Raw genomic sequence first — 20,678 nt, 5'->3', positions numbered from 1 at the left:
AATTAGATCCACTTTTTTGGTAAACAAAACAAGTCTATCAGATAATATATCTTCTAAAAGACAAAAAATATTACTTTACAATCTGTATTATAAATAAATTATATGAACATGTTAATATTACTATTATTATATCACAATAATATTAGTGAAATTAATTTAAAAACCAAATAAATAAAAATGTACATATTTACACAAGTAAATTAGTAGACTCAATGATGGGCTAAAAATCTGCGTAATTCTGTGCACGCAGATTTCGTGTGTGCCTAACAATGAGTTAAGGCTTGCGCTAATAAGCCTGATTTCACGAGGAAACGCAAGTATTTTATGTTCTGTCAGTTTAGTGGCTAAATCGTATAAGTTCAGTCGTACGAAAATGTACAATTTTAAAAAGGAGGCGTTGCAACCAACCCCACCCCTAACCCTAACTGTCATTGGGTGATGAGCAAATCGTACAAAATGGTACGAATTAGATTGTACGAATTCATACGAATTAGCCACTTAATCAAAAAGTTACTAATTGCTGTGAGTCACAGAAGTTCATGTGTAAATAATGGCTACCTTAATTACTTGTTAGTTCATGATTGTTAATTATGTATTAATTAACATTTAAATTTAAGCTAAATGTAACCAACATGAACTTATGAGCAGTTATTGTATAATTACGTCAGGAGTTTACTTGCAGGGGCACATCACCGTTAGCTCATGCTTATGAACTCCTGTTTAAACTGTTGATGTTGACAGCACACATTTTATTGTTATTCAGTGTAAATGCACTAGACGGATGTGCATGAGGAGTTCATGAATAGAAAGAGTTAAAGGTTCACAAATCTCTCAAGTACTTTTTTAAAGATTTTAACAGATTTGTGTGTGTTGAGCATCAGTTAAGACAATGTTAGCACCTGTTAGCTTTAATTGTGGGGGAAACTGGATTATTTTGAGCTTTTGTCAGCTAATTTCAGCTTCCGGGTTTAAAATCATTTTTGGGACGGGATCAAAATCGGCGACGTCGAGCAAAACTGCAAGTGCAAAGATGACGCGTCGGTTTTTCATTATTATTGTTCAAAGTGGAGTTTTCTTATATGAGAAGAGCCTTCTTAATTATTCATGACTGCACATGCTTTCTGAAGGCAAGGCAGACCTGCCAGTGCCAAGCTGTGAGACATGGACCCACGGAACACAGTACTTAGCAGTACATGAAGGGTCGTATGTGTTTGTTTCCGTGATCCACAGGGTTTGTTGCATGTTTTCCCCGCGATGCTGTCAGGGCCGATACAGCAAAGCTGTTTGTGTGCAGCAAGCATTTTTGTCAGGAGAGCAGTACGAGAATTGGAGAATGGCGGACGTTGTCTTTTATCAGGAGTTCGTTCACACATAGACACATCGTCGTGCTGCTGTGTTCACCTAAATCCTCTAGATTACCAACAGGGCTAATGGTTAGGGCGAGAGACCTGCTGCACTGAGTCTGAATTCAGGCTTACGATTCAGATCCAGGGATTGAGGGAAAAGTCCTCATTTATAGTGTTTATATGAACACGATTATCTTTATAATGATAGAAATTGTGGTTATCTGTATATGAAATTACGAATAACAAATGTATTTATATTTTTATGTTTATTTCTTTGCATTTTAACTTTGTAAACTATAAACTCATGCACCTCCCCACGGTTTGCGTCTCATTTTGTGAGCTAATTGACAACAGCTGTTCGCTCTCCTCCTTCTTCCCTGCTGGCCACGCCCACTCCTGCTCTTTGCTCGCAGAGCTCCACGCCCATTATGATGCACCTTTTGAAAAAAAGTGTGGGGTGTCATGACCCTTTATTAATGGGTTAATGATAATGTGCCCCTCCCAGTAAAGTCAATATGTAATTATACAATAACATATCATGAGTTTGTGATGATTAAATTAAGCATAAACTAATGTGGTAATTAATACATTAATTAACAATCATGTACTAACAGGTAATTAAGGTAGCCGTTATTCACAAATGAACTCATGTGACTCGTAGTTAAAGTTAGTTCATGATTGCATGCATTAACTCAGTAGTTCTAGTTCATAATAAAGTAATGTTTACATATTAACACATCATTCATGTTTGTAAAATGTTACCTAATTGGGTTATAAATGTAGATTCAGTTGATCTTTTTTACCCATATTGTACATCACTTTAGGCAGCACTTAATGTTGATTGTGATGAACACTCAACATGTTGAAACATTAATGCAGTTTCATAAAAGCAACAGGAAACATTTTCTCATATCTTTTACTATCTCTTCATCCACCTCTCCCTCTCTCACTCTCTCTCTCTCTCTCTCTCTCTCTCTCTCTCTCTCTCTCTCTCTCTGCGTATTTAACTACTTTGCCATGTTCTTGAACACACCCACTTAATGTGTGAGTGAAGACATCTGCACACTGCTGTGTTATTGATTCAGTTGAGCACAGAAGTACACAGACGTCTGCCTCTCCACATCTGCACACATCGCTCTCAGATATGGTGCTTCACCACAAAGAGTTTGAGAAGGCTGGCAAGTACTCCGGTCTCCAAATATGGAGAATCGAAAAGATGGAAATAGTACCCGTGCCTGAAAGCTTTTATGGGAGCTTTTATACAGGTGATGCCTACCTGGTGCTGCACACTGTTAAACAGAAAGACTCGAGCTTCTACGATCTGCATTTCTGGCTTGGTAAGTGGAATCTTTTCTAATTAAACACAATGTTGCATTGTATTATGTTATTTCTGCAATATTATATTATATTATAATATATTATATTATGTTATATTATATTATATTATATTAAATTATATTATATTATATTATATTATATTATATTATATTATATTATATTATATCAAATTATATTATATCAAATTATATTATATCAAATTGTATTATATTATATCAAATTATATTATATTATATTATATTATATTATGTTATGTTATGTTATATTATATTATATTATATTATATTATATTATATTATATTATATTATATTATATTATATTATATTATATTATGTTGTATTATATGCCTACTCTTTATATTTTGTAATAACTTTCTCTCAGGTTTAATAATCTTTACTGAAGTGCATGTGACTGCAATTAAACAGTAAAGAGTGACTAATCTCAGTATCTTGACTAATCTAGTGCTTGAAATGTTCAAGAGGATATCTGTATGCACAACCTGCATTCACAAACATGCTCAAATGAAGATTCCAATGTAAAAAAAAAAAAAAGAAACTGGGAAATCTCAGTCGCTATTTCTAAAGCTGAGAAAAACATGGACAATCTAGCTGACACAACGCTCAAATGCTCACATTATAAACACCAATAAAGCAGAAGCAGAGTGTATGACCCCAATAAAATGACGCTGTAGTAATACAAAGGTTAGCAAGTGTGTTCTCAGAAGCAGGTCATTTGATGTTATTACTCGACTTTCATTGATAGATTTTCTCTTTATGCTTTAATTTCTAAATTTCTAAAACAAAAAATATATATATATATGTCTTATATTTTTCTGTTTAATAAGAGTGGCCTAATGTCCTATTAATAATATACAGTCGAAAAATAAAGAAAATGTCTAATTTAAAGAATATATGTATTTTAAATGTGTTAATTGTTATGTCTAGTTTTAAACTGCTTATTAATAATTCAAATCATGTGACTCAACATAAAGGAAAATGGAACAGGATATCACAGCTACTGTAAATCCTGCAGAGCATCATATCAAAGTGACAAACATAAGGTTTAAATAGATCTTTAATTTAACCTTTTCATGACACTTTGCAACTTCCCAAAAATCTAATATTTAATTCATGATATTTTTTTGTGGTGAAGCCTCAGGCACAAAAATACCTGCCCTAGTGGCTTCAAAAAGCGGACATAATCATTAAAAAAAAAAAACTTCTGTGGTCAAGCTAAAAAAAAAAAAAAGAGCATAAAACTGATATATATTAATATAATAGATATATTTATACATATATAAACATCTAATATTTTGACTATAAAACCTATTTGAATGCATATGTTTAAACTATATTAAAAATATTTTCTATTAGGGTAATGTTTAAAAAAGTGCATCCTGGAAGAATTTTTAAATATTTTAATATTTAATAAACTGAAATAATCTTACATGACCTTTGTATTATTGTTGTCATTAGTATGTTTTTATTTTGTAGGAAACTGTTATGTTTGTAAATTATGTATTAAATAGTATTTACCAATAAATAGATAAAATGACATGAAATAATACATTTAAACAATCAAAAAAAAAATACATCAATATATTTTTAAATGAATAGTTCAGCCACAATGAAAATCTGTCATCAGTTACTCAACCTTCTCTTGTTCAAAATCTGTCAGAGTTTCTTTGTTTTTATATTTTCCCAATATAAACATTCGGATATGCCATGAGTCCAAAATGAGATGTTTGACATATTCTCAACTAAAAAATGAAGAGAGGGTGGGACATAGTGTACCTCCTCCAGCCAATAGCATTTTGTTCTATAACAGCTCTGCAAGTGAGAATGGTTGAGCTCAAGTGCATCAAATGAAAAGCAGTGCTTAATTTGTAAATGGATCTTTTCCAGAACAAAACCAGGAAATAAAAGTTATTTCAGTTTTCCTAAAACTTGACATTACTAATCGATTACATTTTTTTACCCAAATTTCTGAACAGTCTTTGATTATTTTGTGCAAGATAACGTTATGGGTCAACATTGGGTAAAAAAAACATACAAACAAACAAACAAACATGTGGTTGCAAACATAAATCGTATAAAACATCAATATCCAGTTTACTAACACCACTGACATGCACTTCACTATTATGTGCCAAGCGAAAATTACTCAGTCTAATCTTCAAGAAGAGCCCACAGTTACCTCTTCCGTCATGTTTTCTAGCTGACTTTGCTTCTGTCTGTCCTGATGCATTTGCTCAGTTTCAACTTCTCAAGATCTCTTTTTGATAAGGCTTATTATCAGATTTACTGTTGGTTTATATAAAAAGATCATATGCTTGACTGCCTCTGGCATTTTGAAAATACAAATATTATTTATGTAGGCCATGTCATTATTTATTTTCACTGCTTACTGCATGTTGAACAATAATTACCGACCAATGTAAGTGATTGTAAACGTAAGAAAGCTGATTGGTCGAAAGTGCCTATCTTTATGTGTGTGCACGCACATAATCCACACCGCTTTGCTCGCTGTTTTTCACCCGGACTCATTCAAAATCTCTTTCTTATACACACGCACACATGCAGGTATTCACAAAGCAAAAGGTAATGCCGGATCAGTTCAAATAAAGACTGGAACGCAAAACACAAATATCTGACATTTCCCGGAACAGGATTTGGCAAGATCCGACTTAAATTAAGCACTGATGAAAAGCAAATGAGAAGCTTTTAAAGGGGGCGGGGCATGTCAAATACTAGCGAGCATTTGATTGGTTATGATTTGACAAGCATCTTAAAGTATGAGATGATGTAAATAACATTGATCCATTTAGGCAGAAGTGGCAAAGCTTTACATGTTTACATCAGTTTTATATCTTCTAAACGCACATTTTGTCACTGTTTTGAGCACACTAGCTTAAAGATATACTAAAATCTAGCAATACTGATACTAACATCTAAAAAACTTTATTTTAATTTCATGGAACCTTAAAAAGTGTTGATAACCGAACAGTTGATGGTAGCCACTGACTTCCGTAGAGTTTTATTTTTAATAAACATCGATGGCTAATGCCAGTTTTCTTGTAAAAAATTTACAAGCCATTTAGTTGCCAGAAAACACGTGTACAGACACGGTTTTTTACAGTTTCCTTCCTCTACTTAAAGTGCTTTCTTTCCATTAGATGTTTCAGCTATGTCAATATCACTGGCCTTGAGTGTACAGTGGCCATAACCACACACATACACACACTCCATTATGAATCATTAACGACTTCCAGTCTAAATGAATTCTCTTGATGTCTTTACCCATCGTGTCTTTGTTGTCAAGTCATTTACTCTGCCTAAAATCGTTGGCGTCTCACAGAACAGCATTTCACCTCCAACAACACATCTGTGGTCACAGGCTTCAGCTAGTGCAGCAAACTGTAAAACGGATGCTGGCTGAAAGAACAAACACTTTGGGTCTCAGATGTTAAGTGTGAAAAAGTTTCTGGTTAAGAAAAGTTAGCTTGTGCCACTGAAGAGCTGAACGTGTACGAGAGTAGAAGATAAACAACCAGTGAATGATAAAATAGTGAAGGGAATATAGAAATCAACGACTTATACTGAATTGTATATCGCCACTGTTACAACTACCTGACAAAAGTCTTGTTGTCGATCCCAGTTATAAGAGCAACAAATAATAGCTTGACGTCTAGTTGATCATTTGGACCCAAGATTCTAACAGAAATCAGTCAAGTTTGGTGAAATATTTGTAATTCTTTAAATTATATTTCAATATAGCTTAGGCTATTTTAACTAGATATGACACTATATTGTTTAAAGTCTATGAACGTGGGCACGTAACTAGTTAAGTTTTATGTCTTTCTGTTGTATTTATAATGTGTATTATCTCCAAAATAAATAAAGAAAAAAGCCGCTCGCGGCATAGCAGAGCTGTGAAGGAGCGCTCTTGCCCGGTCTCACACACACATACAGGCATCTAAACGTGCACAAACAAACATTTTAAACTTGACAAAAACTCTCGAAAACTTTTACTGTCTGCTGTGTCTTTAATATGGTGTAAAGATTATTATGCGTTATTGAAACATAAAGGAGGACGCAGCAAAAAACGTCACTATAAATTAAAACTACTTTATTATTTTATGCAACAGCCTTACATTTAAAAGGGAAACATAAGGGTGATCATACGCAAAAAGACCCCAGACTATAAGGCTAGATGTTTTCTTTCCCTTATTTATTTATTTATTTGTTTGGCGCATGTACTCATGTGCGATCAGAAAACTGCCCGCCTCTCCTTTCACTCCGCCCCGAAGCCCCAGCTGGCCCTCTTTGGCCCAAGGTATTCGGCGGGCCGAAAAAGGCCGGCCGCTGGCCCCAAGAAAGCCCCGCTTTGGCCCGATTAGGCCCCGGAAGTGACAGTGGAAACGCCACTGGCCTTGGCTCGCCCTGGCTTGCTCGCTTTAGGCGCGATAGTGGAAACGCGGCTAATGTAAAATAAAAATGTGGAAAGGGTCTAAATCTTCTTTGGTTGGCCGCTTTTGACAATTGCCATGCTAGACCTCATCTTTAAACATGACATGTTATTGAAGTGTGCTAGCCAGATTGAATTTAAAGGGGACCTATTATGCAAAAATCACTTTTATAAGAGGTTTAAACACAGCTGTGCGGCAGCAGTGTGTGAATACATCCAGCATCTAATGGTAAAAATTTATTATATTTTTATAATCATACTTCATAAAAACAGTTTGCAGAAATACTATTGGCATTCTCCCTTTGTACATGTCATCAGAGCGGGAACGCCCCACCTATTAGTGATGATCTCTCCTGCATTAATATAAACAGCCCTGAGTGTGAAGCAGCCGTCCATCTTTCAATCAACCAAAATGCATCTTTCTCAAAAGGGCAAATATTCTTTCTCTGTCTAGGTAAGGAATGTTCTCAAGATGAAAGTACAGCAGCAGCCATCTTTTCAACTCAAATGGATGACTACCTGGGAGGTAAACCAGTTCAGTATCGTGAAATCCAGGGTTTTGAGTCCACCGTCTTCACCAGCTACTTCAAAGGCGGGATAAAGTATAAGGTTTGAGATGTTTTATATTACTTCTACTAATGCTGAAACAAAGGCTTTCTGAAATCCAGAATGTAAAGCCTGAAGTAAATATGGCTGCATTTCTTCTACCAAAACAAACGCTACTGGGCATTTCTTTTTGCACTTACATATGACCTCCATATGGACGGCTTTCCTGCTGTTACCAGTTTGTCCAGTAGCTCTCCCTGTATGTCAGAGCATTTGAGATGCAGAGAGGAATTGACCACGATGACGGGGTTCGAATCCGGCAAAGAATGGTTGTAAAAAGCCAAAAAAATAAATAAATAAATGACACAAACAAGTAAATTACAGGGTGAGGATGTGGTAAAATCTTAAATTGTGGAAAAATCAAGCAAGGGCTTTTCTTTTTCTGCATTGCTTTTTAAAACTGTCAGTTGGGTTTAAAGAAGTGAGTGGGCGGGTCGATTGGTGCTTTTGAAAACACTATAGGGTATATGTGAAGCTAGTGTTTCTTCGCTTACTAATAAACTTCCGGTGAACGGTTAATGTGACTTTTTCCATTTTATACAGTTCCTTTTACAGCATTGATGTTGTAATGTAACTAAAATACAATCGGTTAAATAGACTTTGGCATTCATTTAGTTGCTTAAGCATGAAGCGAGACAAAAAGCCTTTTACTCGCACACGCCCGTCAGAATCGGCAGGCTAGCGCAGAAGCTCCATTGAACAGTGGCGCCCCCAGAAAATTTTCTTAGGGGAGGCCAGAAGAGGCACACTAAAAAAATAATGAATTCAGTGTAATGTTATATTTTTGTTTTTGGTAAAAGAAATAATGTAGTTTTTATTCATTTAATTAATTTTTTTTTAAATATTGCAATTTATTCCTTGAAATAATTCAGGAAGTACATGGTCAAACCAAATAAAAATCTATGTTTAGTTTAAAAACACTTTTATATATATATACTGTACAAATAACTCTTTTTTTTACGTGCTTTTATTGTACATCATACGGTATATGCCAAGTCTAAAATTAATGAAGATTAATGAGTTTATTATTCCCAGAGATGGGTTGCAGCTGGAAGGGCATCCGCTGTGTAAAAATGTGCTAGATAAGTTGGCGGTTCATTCCACTGTGGTGACCCTGGATTAATAAAGGGACTAAGCCGAAAAGAAACTGAAAGAATAATGAGTTTATTAATAACCCAAACACATGAACAAACTGAACAATAGGCATTTCTATATACACACTCACTATACCAAATAATATCATTTATCCATATTGCTTTTTGAGCCAATTTATTAATGCAGCTTCTTCTATTGATATACTGTACCTTAAGGTAAATATTAAATTGTCTTTGCTGTCTATTGAAGGTGTGTGCGTGCTGTCAACGACGATCGGGGAGGGTAGTGGCGGTTCTTGTTTAAATGACACCCTGGGCAAACCACCCTATACACCCCCACCTCCCTTGAATTGTTAGATTTGTTATTTAATAAGCATAACAATTTATTTATATTTATTCTAAAAAATACAAAATAATATTAATATTATTAAACAATTATTATTCTAAATAAATAACAGAAATCAATCCCAAATATTACTGGAAAACAACAACTGGAGTGATATGCCAAGATCATTTAAGAAACATTTTGCATGAAATTTAATTATGACAATTCTAAAGAATTATCTGTGGTCTTAGACCAGATCATGGCTGAGAAATCATGTTATGAAGTCTTACCTCCCTGACTCATTATCCATCCTTTCTGCTTTAAAGCCATGCTTAGTGAAAGTAACATCATCATCATCATCATCATCATAATCATTATATTATATAAACTTTAGTTGACTTTCAAAACTCGCTGTGTGCCGACACCTCTGCACAAAAGGCTGTTACTCCGGTTTCACAGCACATGAGCGGCACCTATTTTATTGGCGTGCATGGAAACAACCAACCGGGATTCACACAGGAGTGCGTGAGGCACGTGGGAATGGTTTTCTGCTCGCATGCGTCAGTTTGCTTTCACCAGCATTGAACCAGAGGGGGAGAGCTACGTCAGTAACACCAACAATAATTTAGTGGCTGCATTTTATTTATTTATTTATTTAAATATTGGGAATTTATAAGTACATTTAAATCAATAATGTCAACAGCAAAATTATATTGGGGTGGCCAGGGGTGGCCAGAGTTTACCGTGGTGTGGCCGTGGCCACCCCTGGCCACCCCTTGGGGGCGCCCCTGCCATTGAATATACTGGTTTAAAATAAATTTTCATATTTTAATGACATGGCGGGGAAAAATGTAATTTAATGCTGTGTTTCTTGTACATTCGGAGACCCACTTTATATCAGATATCACTCAGCCAATGAAGATTGTGGATTTTTTAAAGAAAACAGACCTTAAACGTGCCGATTTTGCAATGGCATACAGTTCACTGGAATCACTTAACCCAGGTTACTGACACATGAAAAGTCCTTTAGCATACTTATATACCCTATTGGTTGAGTTTAGAAAGGAAGAGGGTGGGTCAGTCGATCAGTCCGTAAGTCAACAGCGACCTCTGGTGGATTTATAGGAAAAGAGCAGGCGCGAATGGCACTCGCGAGAGAAATTTATGATCTCAAAAAGCATGCACAGCGGCCTCTGATGGATTCGCGAAAAGAAAAACTGAAACCTCCAAGGATATATTTAGTGCTCTCCAGAAATGTATATAGTGGTAAAATTTTTTTGAATGAGTCTGGGGTGGACATATTATATGAAGTCTGCAAAAAAAACTTATCCAGCATATGTTTTACGCAGCGGATGCCCTTCCAGCTGCAACCACATACACAATCATACACTTTGGACAATTTAGCCTACCCATTTCACCTGTACCGCATTTCTTTGGACTGTGGGGGAAACTGGAGCACCTGGATGAAACCCACACGAACGCAGGGAGAACATGCAAACTCCACAAAGAAACGCCAACTGACCCAGCCGAGGCTCGAACCAGCAACCTTCTTGCTGTGAGGTGACAGCACTACCTACTGCGCCACCTGCCTTAAGATATCAAACTTTAAGTACATTTTGGGCTAAAAATAACAATTCAAACTATATTTTATAAGGAAATTGAGTGAATACAAAAAAATGTCCGAACGTAGTTTTACAAACCTCCTTTTACTAATAAATAAAGCACAAAATTTATTTTTTATTTTGAGCATATTGGGTGCTTCATCATTTTTCATTATCCACTGACTCCCATCTGTGCTGCTCTTCGCTCCAGCATCATGTTATTTAAAGTAATGGCTGAAAGCTGCTAAAGTAAATTTTTGCAAATCCACAAAATGTTTCCTACACCCCACTGTGCAAATCCAGGATTAGTCTTTATGTTTACAATTTGGGTGAGGTCAAACTACTCCAATAGAAATTGACTAGCTAAAAGCAAACTTTTACGATCATCTGAAAGGATGTTGTGTTTTAGCGTGTGTTTTGAAACACTCAGTTCCTGATTGTTGCATTTGGCCTCAAACTGAGAGTGTTTCATGAGTTTATAAATAGAAACTGTGTTTGAAGTGGAAAAACATGAAGAAAGAGTGCAGGAAAGAAAAATAGAACAATATTTTCTTACCTTCTCAGAGTGGTGGAGTGGCATCAGGATTTCAACATGTGATCACCAATGATCTTACAGCCCGGAGACTCTTCCATATTAAGGGCAGGCGAACTGTCCGGGCCACAGAAGTTCCTCTCAGCTGGGCCAGTTTCAACAACGGTGACTGTTTCATTGTTGATCTGGGACCGGTAAGACCTGCAATAATATATAAAGTCAGGCATAAATACAGCAAGCACCAGGACCCTTAACTCTAATTAAGATAACTATTGTAATTATAAATTTTAATACTTTGCCACTATCCTAACCATTAGGGTTTTACCCATTTATCAGCAAGAAATACAATACAATTAATATACTGTTCTTCCAATTTCTTCCAAGTAACAAAATGGTTCTATAATAGGCTTGTTATATTTACATAACACATAAATATAATACACAATATTTCAAATTTTCTAAAATCATACAAAGTATGTGATACTAAATTTCAGTGACTTTTTCACTAAAAATCATAAAAGTTACTTCTAATAACAGGCAGTTTATTAGAGGGCATAAAGAGGGCAATTAACACATTGCCAATTAACTGCAAAAAAATTATCACATAAAGTAGAGATAATACAGTGTAACTCTCAAAACACCCCAAAAAAGGCCATGTACTGTATGCAAATTTCCAGCAACAGCAACTGGCTGGTTCAGTAACTTGTCAGCGTGTATTTATATATCCACTTTGTATGCTCTTTGGGTGGATTTGATTATTGGACTGCTGTCAAATTACTCTGACTGTCAACACATGGTGGAAAGCAAATGTTATGAAAGCACAAGGAACCACGTCTCAGATCAAACAACAGATGCATCCCTTAAGCAACTAACAACTCTTAAGATCTGGCTGATACTTCTGCATCAATCGATTGCCGTGACCCACGGCACATGCCTTGCACATAGGCGCGCATCTATAGTTCTGCACGCTGTTTGTGTTGCTCTGCAATAATATTTCTGAAATGCTAGATGGCATTAGGTTTTTATGTTCCTCTGTGTCGAGTTTCTTCTTGGGTTTTTTTTGTTTTTTTTCTGAACGCTACCTTAATGTAGAAGTTGCTAAAACTCATTCATTCAGAGGGAGGAACATAAGGTATACAAACAAAAGTTTCCATCTGGAGCTTCTTCACGGGTTTCAACACTTGTAAACACTCGCTCCATCTGGCTTACGGCTCTCAGCACCACCCACATTTGTCAGAGCTATCAAGCTGACCAATCACAGAGCTTGTCGGCGTCAGCCACGGCGAGGGCTATGTGACTGTGCAAAGGCTGCGTCAGAGGATACACGTGTACTTGACACAGAAGTATAAATTAGCCTTCACGTGGCCTTATAGCCCTCACTGTGGCTGACTCTGACACGCACCTCTCAAAAGATTTACATTCACATCGCAACAAGGCGTAGGGCAAGCTCTGTGATTAGTCGGCTTGGTAGCTGTGACCAGTGTGGGTGGGACCGAGAGCATGCAAACCCGCTAAAGTGAATGTTTACAAGTGTCAAGTCCCATGAAGTAGGTATAGATGGAAACTTTTGTTTTGTGTTTAACTCATAATTAAAGTTGTTGCAGTTCCCTCTTCTGAATGAGCAAGTTTTAGCTACATGTTCATTAAGGTAGCGGTCAGGCAAAACAAAACACCTGCGAAGAAACTCAGTACAGAGGAACCTAACATAACCTACTGCCCGCTAGAATTTTGGAAGTGTCATTACAAAACAACACAAACAGCATGCAGAAGTATAAATGCATGACTACGCGCAAGGCAGCAGCTGTGGGTCATGGCGATCACTCGACACAGAAGTATAAATTAGCCTTTTCTGACCTCATGCTGCGCAGAATGGTCTGCAGGAATATCAAACCATTGAACTGAACAGTTTGGCAGCACACTTAGGGCTTTACCTTCTCACTTCTCTAATGGAATTTACAGAACAGTCAATTAACCAGTACTGACAAATATTGACTGATATCATTCCATAATGACAGGGCAGGGTATTTTCAAAGGTAACGTAAAAAAAGCGTTCTTCCTAAGAAATTTCATGTGTCAAAACAATTACCATGAATGAAACCCAAGTCTTCCTAGGAAACCAACCTGTTTACAAATAACAACTTGTCTTAAAAACTAGGTAATCTACCAATGGTGTGGGTCTAAATGCAACAAGTTTGAGCGCATCAAAGCAGCCCAAGTGGGTACAGGCATTCGAGACAACGAGAGGAGCGGACGAGCTAAACTGGTGGTTATAGAAGAAGGACAAGAGCCCGCAGAGATGACAGAGGTATTAAATAAAAGTGTTAAAATATACACCATAACACAGCGTTCACTGTAGGCAACACAATATCTGGTTTATGAGGAAAGTTTTTCCTTTTTATACCTTATACTTTACAGGTTCTTGGTGTGAAGCCTGAAATCCCTGAAGGTGATGATAGCGAGGATGCAGTTGCTGACGTGTCAAACAGGAAGATGGCCAGTCTTTACATGGTAAACAAGTCTATAAACTTCAGCCTAATTCATTTCTACAAATTCAATAGATACATGCAATACACAATCATACAAAAAAAACGTAATAATTTATTATTTAAATATATTTGTACTTTACAGGTGTCAGATGCAACAGGAAAAATGCAAGTGTCGCTGGTATCAAAGGACAACCCTTTTGATCAAAGTAACCTGTTGTCTGACGAATGCTTCATTCTGGATCATGGAAAAAACAAAATGATCTTTGTATGGAAAGGTAAAGCTATTAAACCAGAGGTGTCCAAACCTGCTCCTGGAGATCCTCTAATTCACCATTGTTTTCACACTGAACATCTATCTTGGGAAGCATTCAGTCACTGCATTGGTCACACTGCGTGATAGATCAGTGACGGAAGTTTACACACTGCATGACTACATTTAAAAAACTTGCAGATAATTCTGTCTAGCTGAAACACATGCAAGAAGTGGAAAGGATTTAGCTTAATGTCTCACAAGACTGTGGTAGTCTGCAATACGTTTGCCATTCAAATGGTCTGTGCACTATTTTGCAACAAAAGGAGTTCAATGAATAATTTTGCAATGTGATGCTGCTGATGTTTGATTTCTGTTTAATGGTATTGTAAAGCTTATTTATTTTGAGATTGTGGCCTATAATTCCTCTTCGAACACCCACTGCCCTTTATCTAGCTCTCTAATTGGCTGTAGGTCATTGCCAGTGTGTTTTTCAGTCAGAATGATTTGAACTAAATATTATGCTAAATATTTCACATATTGGTGATTTTCTCAGACCGTGTCTTTGATAATTGACACTGCATGCTTTTCTTAGGATTTCAGTCATTGGTTGATGATGTTTTAAAATTTGTTGGTTAGTGAAAATCAGGGCTATAATCGTGCAGAGTGAACTTGGAATGATTTACAGAGTTAAGCTCCTAGCCGAATGAAACACAACTAAACAACTGAAGTAATTAAAATCTCCAGGATTAATAGAAATTTCTAGACAAATGTGTTGGAGGAAAATTTTGCAGGACATGGACCTTCCAGGATCAGGGCTAGATGACTCTGCATTAAAAATGAGTTGTGTGACATTCAAAATGCCTGACATTATTTTTAATTTAGGCCACAATGCAAATCCAAGTGAGAGAAAAGAGGCCATGAAAACAGCTGAGAGCTTCATTAAGCAGATGGGATATCCTCAAAACACACAGGTTCATAAGCATTAGATATGCACATTTGTTTTGCTGCATTATTTTGTACATTATCAAGTATAGAGCTTGGATTACAGGTCTTTTCATCTTTGTACACAGATCCAGGTTCTTCCAGAAGGTGGAGAAACACCCATCTTTAAGCAGTTCTTCAAGAGTTGGAAAGAGAAGGACCAGGCCGAGGGTTTAGGCAGAGTCTTTGTCACAGAGCGGATCGCTAAGATCAAACAAGAGAAGTTTGATGCCTCCAAGCTGCACGAATCTCGGCAAATGGCTGCTCAGTACAACATGGTTGACGACGGCGCTGGAAAAACAGAGGTCAGATTTTGCATTAAGGAGATTGGAGACTATATAGGTGACTGTATAAGAGAATAAAACTAGCGACTACTACTCTATTACTATTCTAATTCTTACACATGTCTCTATTTTGAAAGAAAATTAACAAATGAAACCCAGTTATTCTGAACTGTGAATAGATTTGATGTGATATTTTTAATCTGTGGTTGTTTAACAGATATGGAGGGTGGAGTGTGGTGCTACCAAAGGTGATACCAAGGTTCCTGTAGACCCAGAGACATACGGCCAGTTCTATGGAGGCGACTGCTATATCATTTTATATAGGTACTCCAAAGGAGAAATCATTTACACCTGGTAAGTCATGTGGAAGTGCTAAGTTTCCCAAGAGAAAGTCAAGTCATGTAAAAAAAAAATAAAGCTTACTGCTCTATGCTTTTACTCTCAGGCAAGGTTCCCGCAGCACCATTGATGAACTGACAGCTTCAGCTTTTCTCACTGTTGAACTAGACCGTTCACTGGGGGGAAATGCTGTTCAGGTGAGGAGATTTGAGTTTTACCTATCCACTCATTTATTGACTGTAACTAGGTCAAGATCAAGGTGTCAAATAATTCCTGGAGGGCCTCAGCTCAGCATAGTTTAGATTTAGCTGTAATTATACAAACTTAATCAAATTAATTGAGTCCTTTAGGCTTGTTTGAATTGTTTTGAAGCAGGGTTGGAATTAACCTCTGCACGGCTACAGCCCTTTATTAACTGAGTTTGACACCTCTGGTCTAGTTCATTGGATTATAGCAGAACTGGGCAACTCTGGCTCTCAAGATCCAATGTCCTGTAAAGTTAAACTTCATCAAATTTACCTGTAGCTTTCTAGTAATCCTAAAGCCATGAAATAGTAGTTTGTTCATGTGTGTTTGATTAGTGTTGAAGGTAAAGGCCTAGTCCTAGATTATGAACCAGCTCAGTGTTTCCTGATGCAGATCCTGAAGTGCCCTAAACACAGCACATGTAGTCTGTCTTCTTAAAAAAAAAAAAAAAAACACACCAGACTCAACTCATTAGATCTTTAGTAGTGACTCCAAGACCTGAAATTGTTCTGTCAGATGAGAAAGACAATGTACACTATTGAGGACACCCCAGATTCATGTTGGGAAACCCCTGAACCAGAAAAATAAGTGCAGCAAAGATGTACAACCCAAGGTCTGACTAAAAACCTTAAAAAAGTGACTGGAGTACATTTGCGTATGAACAACATATATAGGTTGTGACTATTTCCCAAATCAACGTGTTGCCAAAACAGAACTTGTGAATATAGCTAGTAAGCAATGCAATTGCAAGATGCACCCCAGGCTTGTGCAGTGGCGCCCCCAGAAAATTTTCTTAGGGGTGGCCAGAAGAGGCCGCACCAAATCTTGGGGTGGCACACAAAAAAATTATGAATTCAGTGTAATGTTATATTTTTGTTTTTGGTAAATGTAATAATGTAGTTTTTATTCATTTAATTAATTCTTCTTGAAATATTGCTATTTATTCCTTGAAGTAATTCAGGAAGTACATGTGCAAACCAAATAAAAATCTGTTTAGTTTAAAAACACTTTTCATATGAAAGAATGATAAGTTTATTAATAACCCAAACAAATGAACAAACTGAACAAAAGGGATTACTATACACACTCACTATACCTAATAATATAATTTATCCATATTACTTTTTGAGCCATTTTATTAATGCAGCTTCTTCTATTGATATACTGTACCTTAAGGTAAATATTAAATTGCCATTGCTGTCTATTGAAGGTGTGTGCGTGCTGTCAACGACGATCGGGAAGGGTAGTGGCGGTTCTAGTTTAAATGACACCCTGGGCGAACCACCCTATACACCCCCACCTCCCTTGAATTGTTAGATTTGTTATTCAATAAATATAGCAATTTATTTATATTTATTTTATTATTATTTATATACAATTATTATTCTGAATAAATAACAAATCAATCCTAAATATTACTGGAAAACAACAACTGGAGTGATATGCCAAGATCACTTAAGAAACCATTTGCATGAAAATTATTTATGACAATTCTAAATAATACAAAAAATGTATTATAGAATTATCTGTGGTCTTAGACCAGATCATGGCTGAGAAATCATGTTATGAAGTCTTACCTCCCTGACTCATTATCCCTCCTTTCTGCTTTAAAGGCATGCTTAGTGAAAGTAACATCATCATCATCATATTATATAAACTTTAGACGACTTTCACCTCTGCACAAAAGGCTGTTACTCCGTTTCACGGCGCATGAGCAGTGCGTATTTTGTCGGCGTGCATGCAAACAACCAACCGGGATTCACACAGGAGTGCGTGAGGCGCGCGGGAATGGTTTTCTGCGCGCATGCGTCAGTTTGCTTTCACCAGCATTCAGCATTGAACCAGCACTAAGGGGGAGAGACAATGAATCAGCTACGTCAGTAACACCAACAATAATTTAGTGGTTGCATTTTATTTATTTAAACATTGGGGATTTATAAGTACATTTAAATCAATAATGTCAACAGCAAAATTATATTGGGGTGGCCACAGGGGTGGCCAGAGTTTACCGAGGGGTGGCCGTGGCCACCCCTGGCCACCCCTTGGGGGCGCCCCTGGGCTTGTGGGGTTATTTTTAATGAAGCCTCACTATCATTCAATGTCCAACCAGGTAAGAGTGACTCAAGGAAAGGAACCACCTCATTTGCTGAGCCTCTTCAAAGACAAGCCTTTGATTGTGTATAAAGATGGGACATCTAGAAAAGGAGGACAGGCTCCTGCAGCTCCAACCCGCCTCTTTCAAGTGCACAAGAACCTGGGAACCATTACAAGGATTAGTGAGGTGAGTCCTGGTTTGCACATGGAGACAACGCTGTTCTAGCACAATGTCCAAGACAAATGAGTTTGGTCATCAGAAAATGATAGATGGAGATAAATCAAATGTTCAAGTTAACCTGATCTTGCAAAATGGTGAAAGATGGTTAATTCACTAGACTGCAATGTGGTGGTAACCTGATAAATTTATAGGTCATCTGTTTAGCACAGGAAGATTGTCTAGGCCAAGATGGTGGAGATTTGCCTGATTCTCCAAATCAGTGTTGACCATTTGTGGTTGGAGTGGCCTATTTTGATTTTGATGTGTCCTCTGAGTGTGTTGGTTTGTGGTCTAACAGGTGGATGCTAAAGCATCAAGTTTGAACAGCAATGATGCCTATCTGCTGAAGTTACCTCAGGGAGATGGGTACATTTGGAAGGGAAAGGGGGCCAGTGAAGAAGAGGAAAAAGCTGCAAAGTACATGACCGAGAAGCTGAACTGCAAAACCAAAATGGTTGTTGAAGGAAAGGAGCCAGGTAAAGCTAATATGGATTCAATGACATACTTTTGACCATGGCTTTATGATACAAGGAACATTTGTGATGTACAATATTGATGTTAAGTATTGCAGATGTTTTGATTCTTCAACTTTGTCGCCTTCTCCTTTCACTTTCAGGACCGGTCTATCCAATAGCATAATAGCACTTAATGATAGTAAGACCCAATCTGATTGGTAGAATTTGGACAAACAATACACAAATGCTTGGCACATAGAATATTTTTAAATTTGATCACATCTTTGAGACCTGGACATTGAATGTACTATAATCACAATAACATTTTATTTATTGTGCAACTTTCCTTTTAACTAAGATCATTAGACTTATATGCACTAACTTCTCATTTTCCCTTTAAAAGAGGCCTTTTGGATGGCTCTGGGTGGAAAGACAGAGTATCAGACGTCTGGGTTGTTGGAGAGTAGAACTATAGCACATCCTCCTCGACTGTTCGCCTGCTCCAACAAAACTGGAAAGTTCATTGTGAGTATCCTAGACCTGATAAAACTAAGTCCAGTTTAGTTTTACACTGGGATTTTACTCTCAGAAGAAAATGTAACTATTTTACACTTTGTCAGTTTAAAAACTACTTTGTATGAATTCATGCGATTTCATTCGTAAAAATATTGTACAAAAAGGTGTGACACCAAACCAAACTCCTAAGCACAATCATGGGGGATGAGCAAATCATACTGAAATGTACAAATAAGATCTTACAAATTTATACAATTTAGTCACTCAGTCAAAAAGTTAGGAATTGGCGCAAGATATATAGTTCAACATGTTTTGCATTGGAGCCAATGCTGACCATGTAAAACAGAACCTGTCTGTGCTAAATGATCAGATACATACGGTCAAACTGAACTACTGATTGAAAACTGACTTTTACAACTATAGATCGAAGAAGTACCTGGTGAGTTTAACCAAGATGATCTGGCTGAAGATGATGTCATGCTGCTGGATGTCTGGGATTCGGTTAGACGCTTATCTCTCTTTATGACTTCCTCATGGATTATGTTTAAGATTCAAAGGTATCTCCTGCCTTGGGTGTAGCCATGATGACTCTTGATTTCCCCCTCAGGTTTTTGTGTGGATTGGGAAGGATGCCAATGAGGTGGAGAGGACTGAGTCTGTGAAATCCGGTGAGATGCCTCAGGCACACATTCATTTGAGTCAAATTAAAGGGATAAACATGAAATTTAAAATACAAAAATCAACATTTTCAATATGTCGTCTGTTGGCTAACTAATAAATATGGTCATTTAACTTTCTGAATACTGTTGTACTTTTGCAGCAAAGATCTACATTGAGACAGACCCATCAGGACGGGACAAGGGGACTCCTTTGGTTGTGGTAAAGCAGGGACATGAGCCCCCCACCTTCACCGGCTGGTTCCTGGCGTGGGACGCCTCTCGATGGGACGGTGACCTCATGGCAAGAGCACTGAATTCCCTCTCTGTAGTTTAATGAAAGGCTCAGTTCTGAACTCAATGGACTTCACTGGAAATATAAAACAGATGTTTGTTTATGGAGGCATGAAGAGTGAACTATATTGATATATTCTATGAAAATCTTTTTAAAAATACTCCTCCACCCATCCTAAATACTCCAATTCACTTTTGATCATAAAGTTGTGCACATCATTTAGAAGGGTTCGCACAGTTTTGTTTCTTCTCTGAATTTCTGTAAGCATGATTTAAAAATGTATTATTAAAGAATCAATGCACTTTTGAAAATGATTTTGTCTTTGTTAATGCAGCACACCAGAACCCCCTAGAGACACAAGATACATTTATACAAGTAGAATAAACATTCTAGACCAGGGGTTTTCAAACTTTTTCAGCTGAGGGCCCCTTTGTGTAAGGCGAATTCTTTTGGGGACCCCCCTAAAATAAAAATGACGCCACCCCCTCAAATTAACAACTGTACTTAATTTTTTTTATTGTATTATTCAATACATTTATATTA

At 37.0% G+C, this 20,678-nt stretch overlaps 1 protein-coding gene and 1 long non-coding RNA gene across 6 annotated transcripts in view; one reads left to right on the top strand and one right to left on the bottom strand.

Moving 5' to 3' along the window:
- Window positions 1–2,411: 2,411 nt before the first annotated feature.
- Window positions 2,412–20,446, top strand: scin (scinderin). Its single transcript, NM_001045118.3, has 16 exons — window positions 2,412–2,683; window positions 7,607–7,761; window positions 11,343–11,504; window positions 13,466–13,615; window positions 13,726–13,818; window positions 13,939–14,071; window positions 14,932–15,020; window positions 15,120–15,335; window positions 15,532–15,668; window positions 15,760–15,850; window positions 18,010–18,180; window positions 18,512–18,689; window positions 19,072–19,193; window positions 19,608–19,685; window positions 19,792–19,852; window positions 20,005–20,446. The coding sequence occupies exons 1-16, from the start codon at window positions 2,491–2,493 to the stop codon at window positions 20,175–20,177; spliced, it is 2,202 nt and encodes a 733-aa protein (NP_001038583.2). The 5' UTR covers window positions 2,412–2,490; the 3' UTR covers window positions 20,178–20,446.
- LOC141379126 (uncharacterized) overlaps window positions 14,908–20,678 on the bottom strand; it is a 113,766-nt gene continuing 107,995 nt past the window's right edge. For 3 of the 5 annotated variants that reach the window (XR_015516926.2, XR_015516927.2, XR_015516928.1), the window contains 2 exons: window positions 19,621–20,210; window positions 14,908–15,321 (listed from right to left, as the gene is read on the bottom strand). This is a non-coding gene — a long non-coding RNA (uncharacterized LOC141379126). Of the gene's footprint in view, window positions 16,663–17,959; window positions 20,211–20,678 lie in introns of those variants that run through there. The other 2 variants (XR_015516925.1, XR_015516929.2) reach the window with 2 other exon arrangements.

The sequence above is a fragment of the Danio rerio genome, chromosome 19 (genome assembly GCF_052040795.2).
Source record: "Danio rerio strain M-AB ecotype USA chromosome 19, GRCz13ab, whole genome shotgun sequence".
NCBI lineage: Eukaryota > Metazoa > Chordata > Actinopteri > Cypriniformes > Danionidae > Danio > Danio rerio.
Note: the sequence above shows the minus strand (reverse complement) of the source record. Positions and strands in the feature narration are given on the sequence as shown.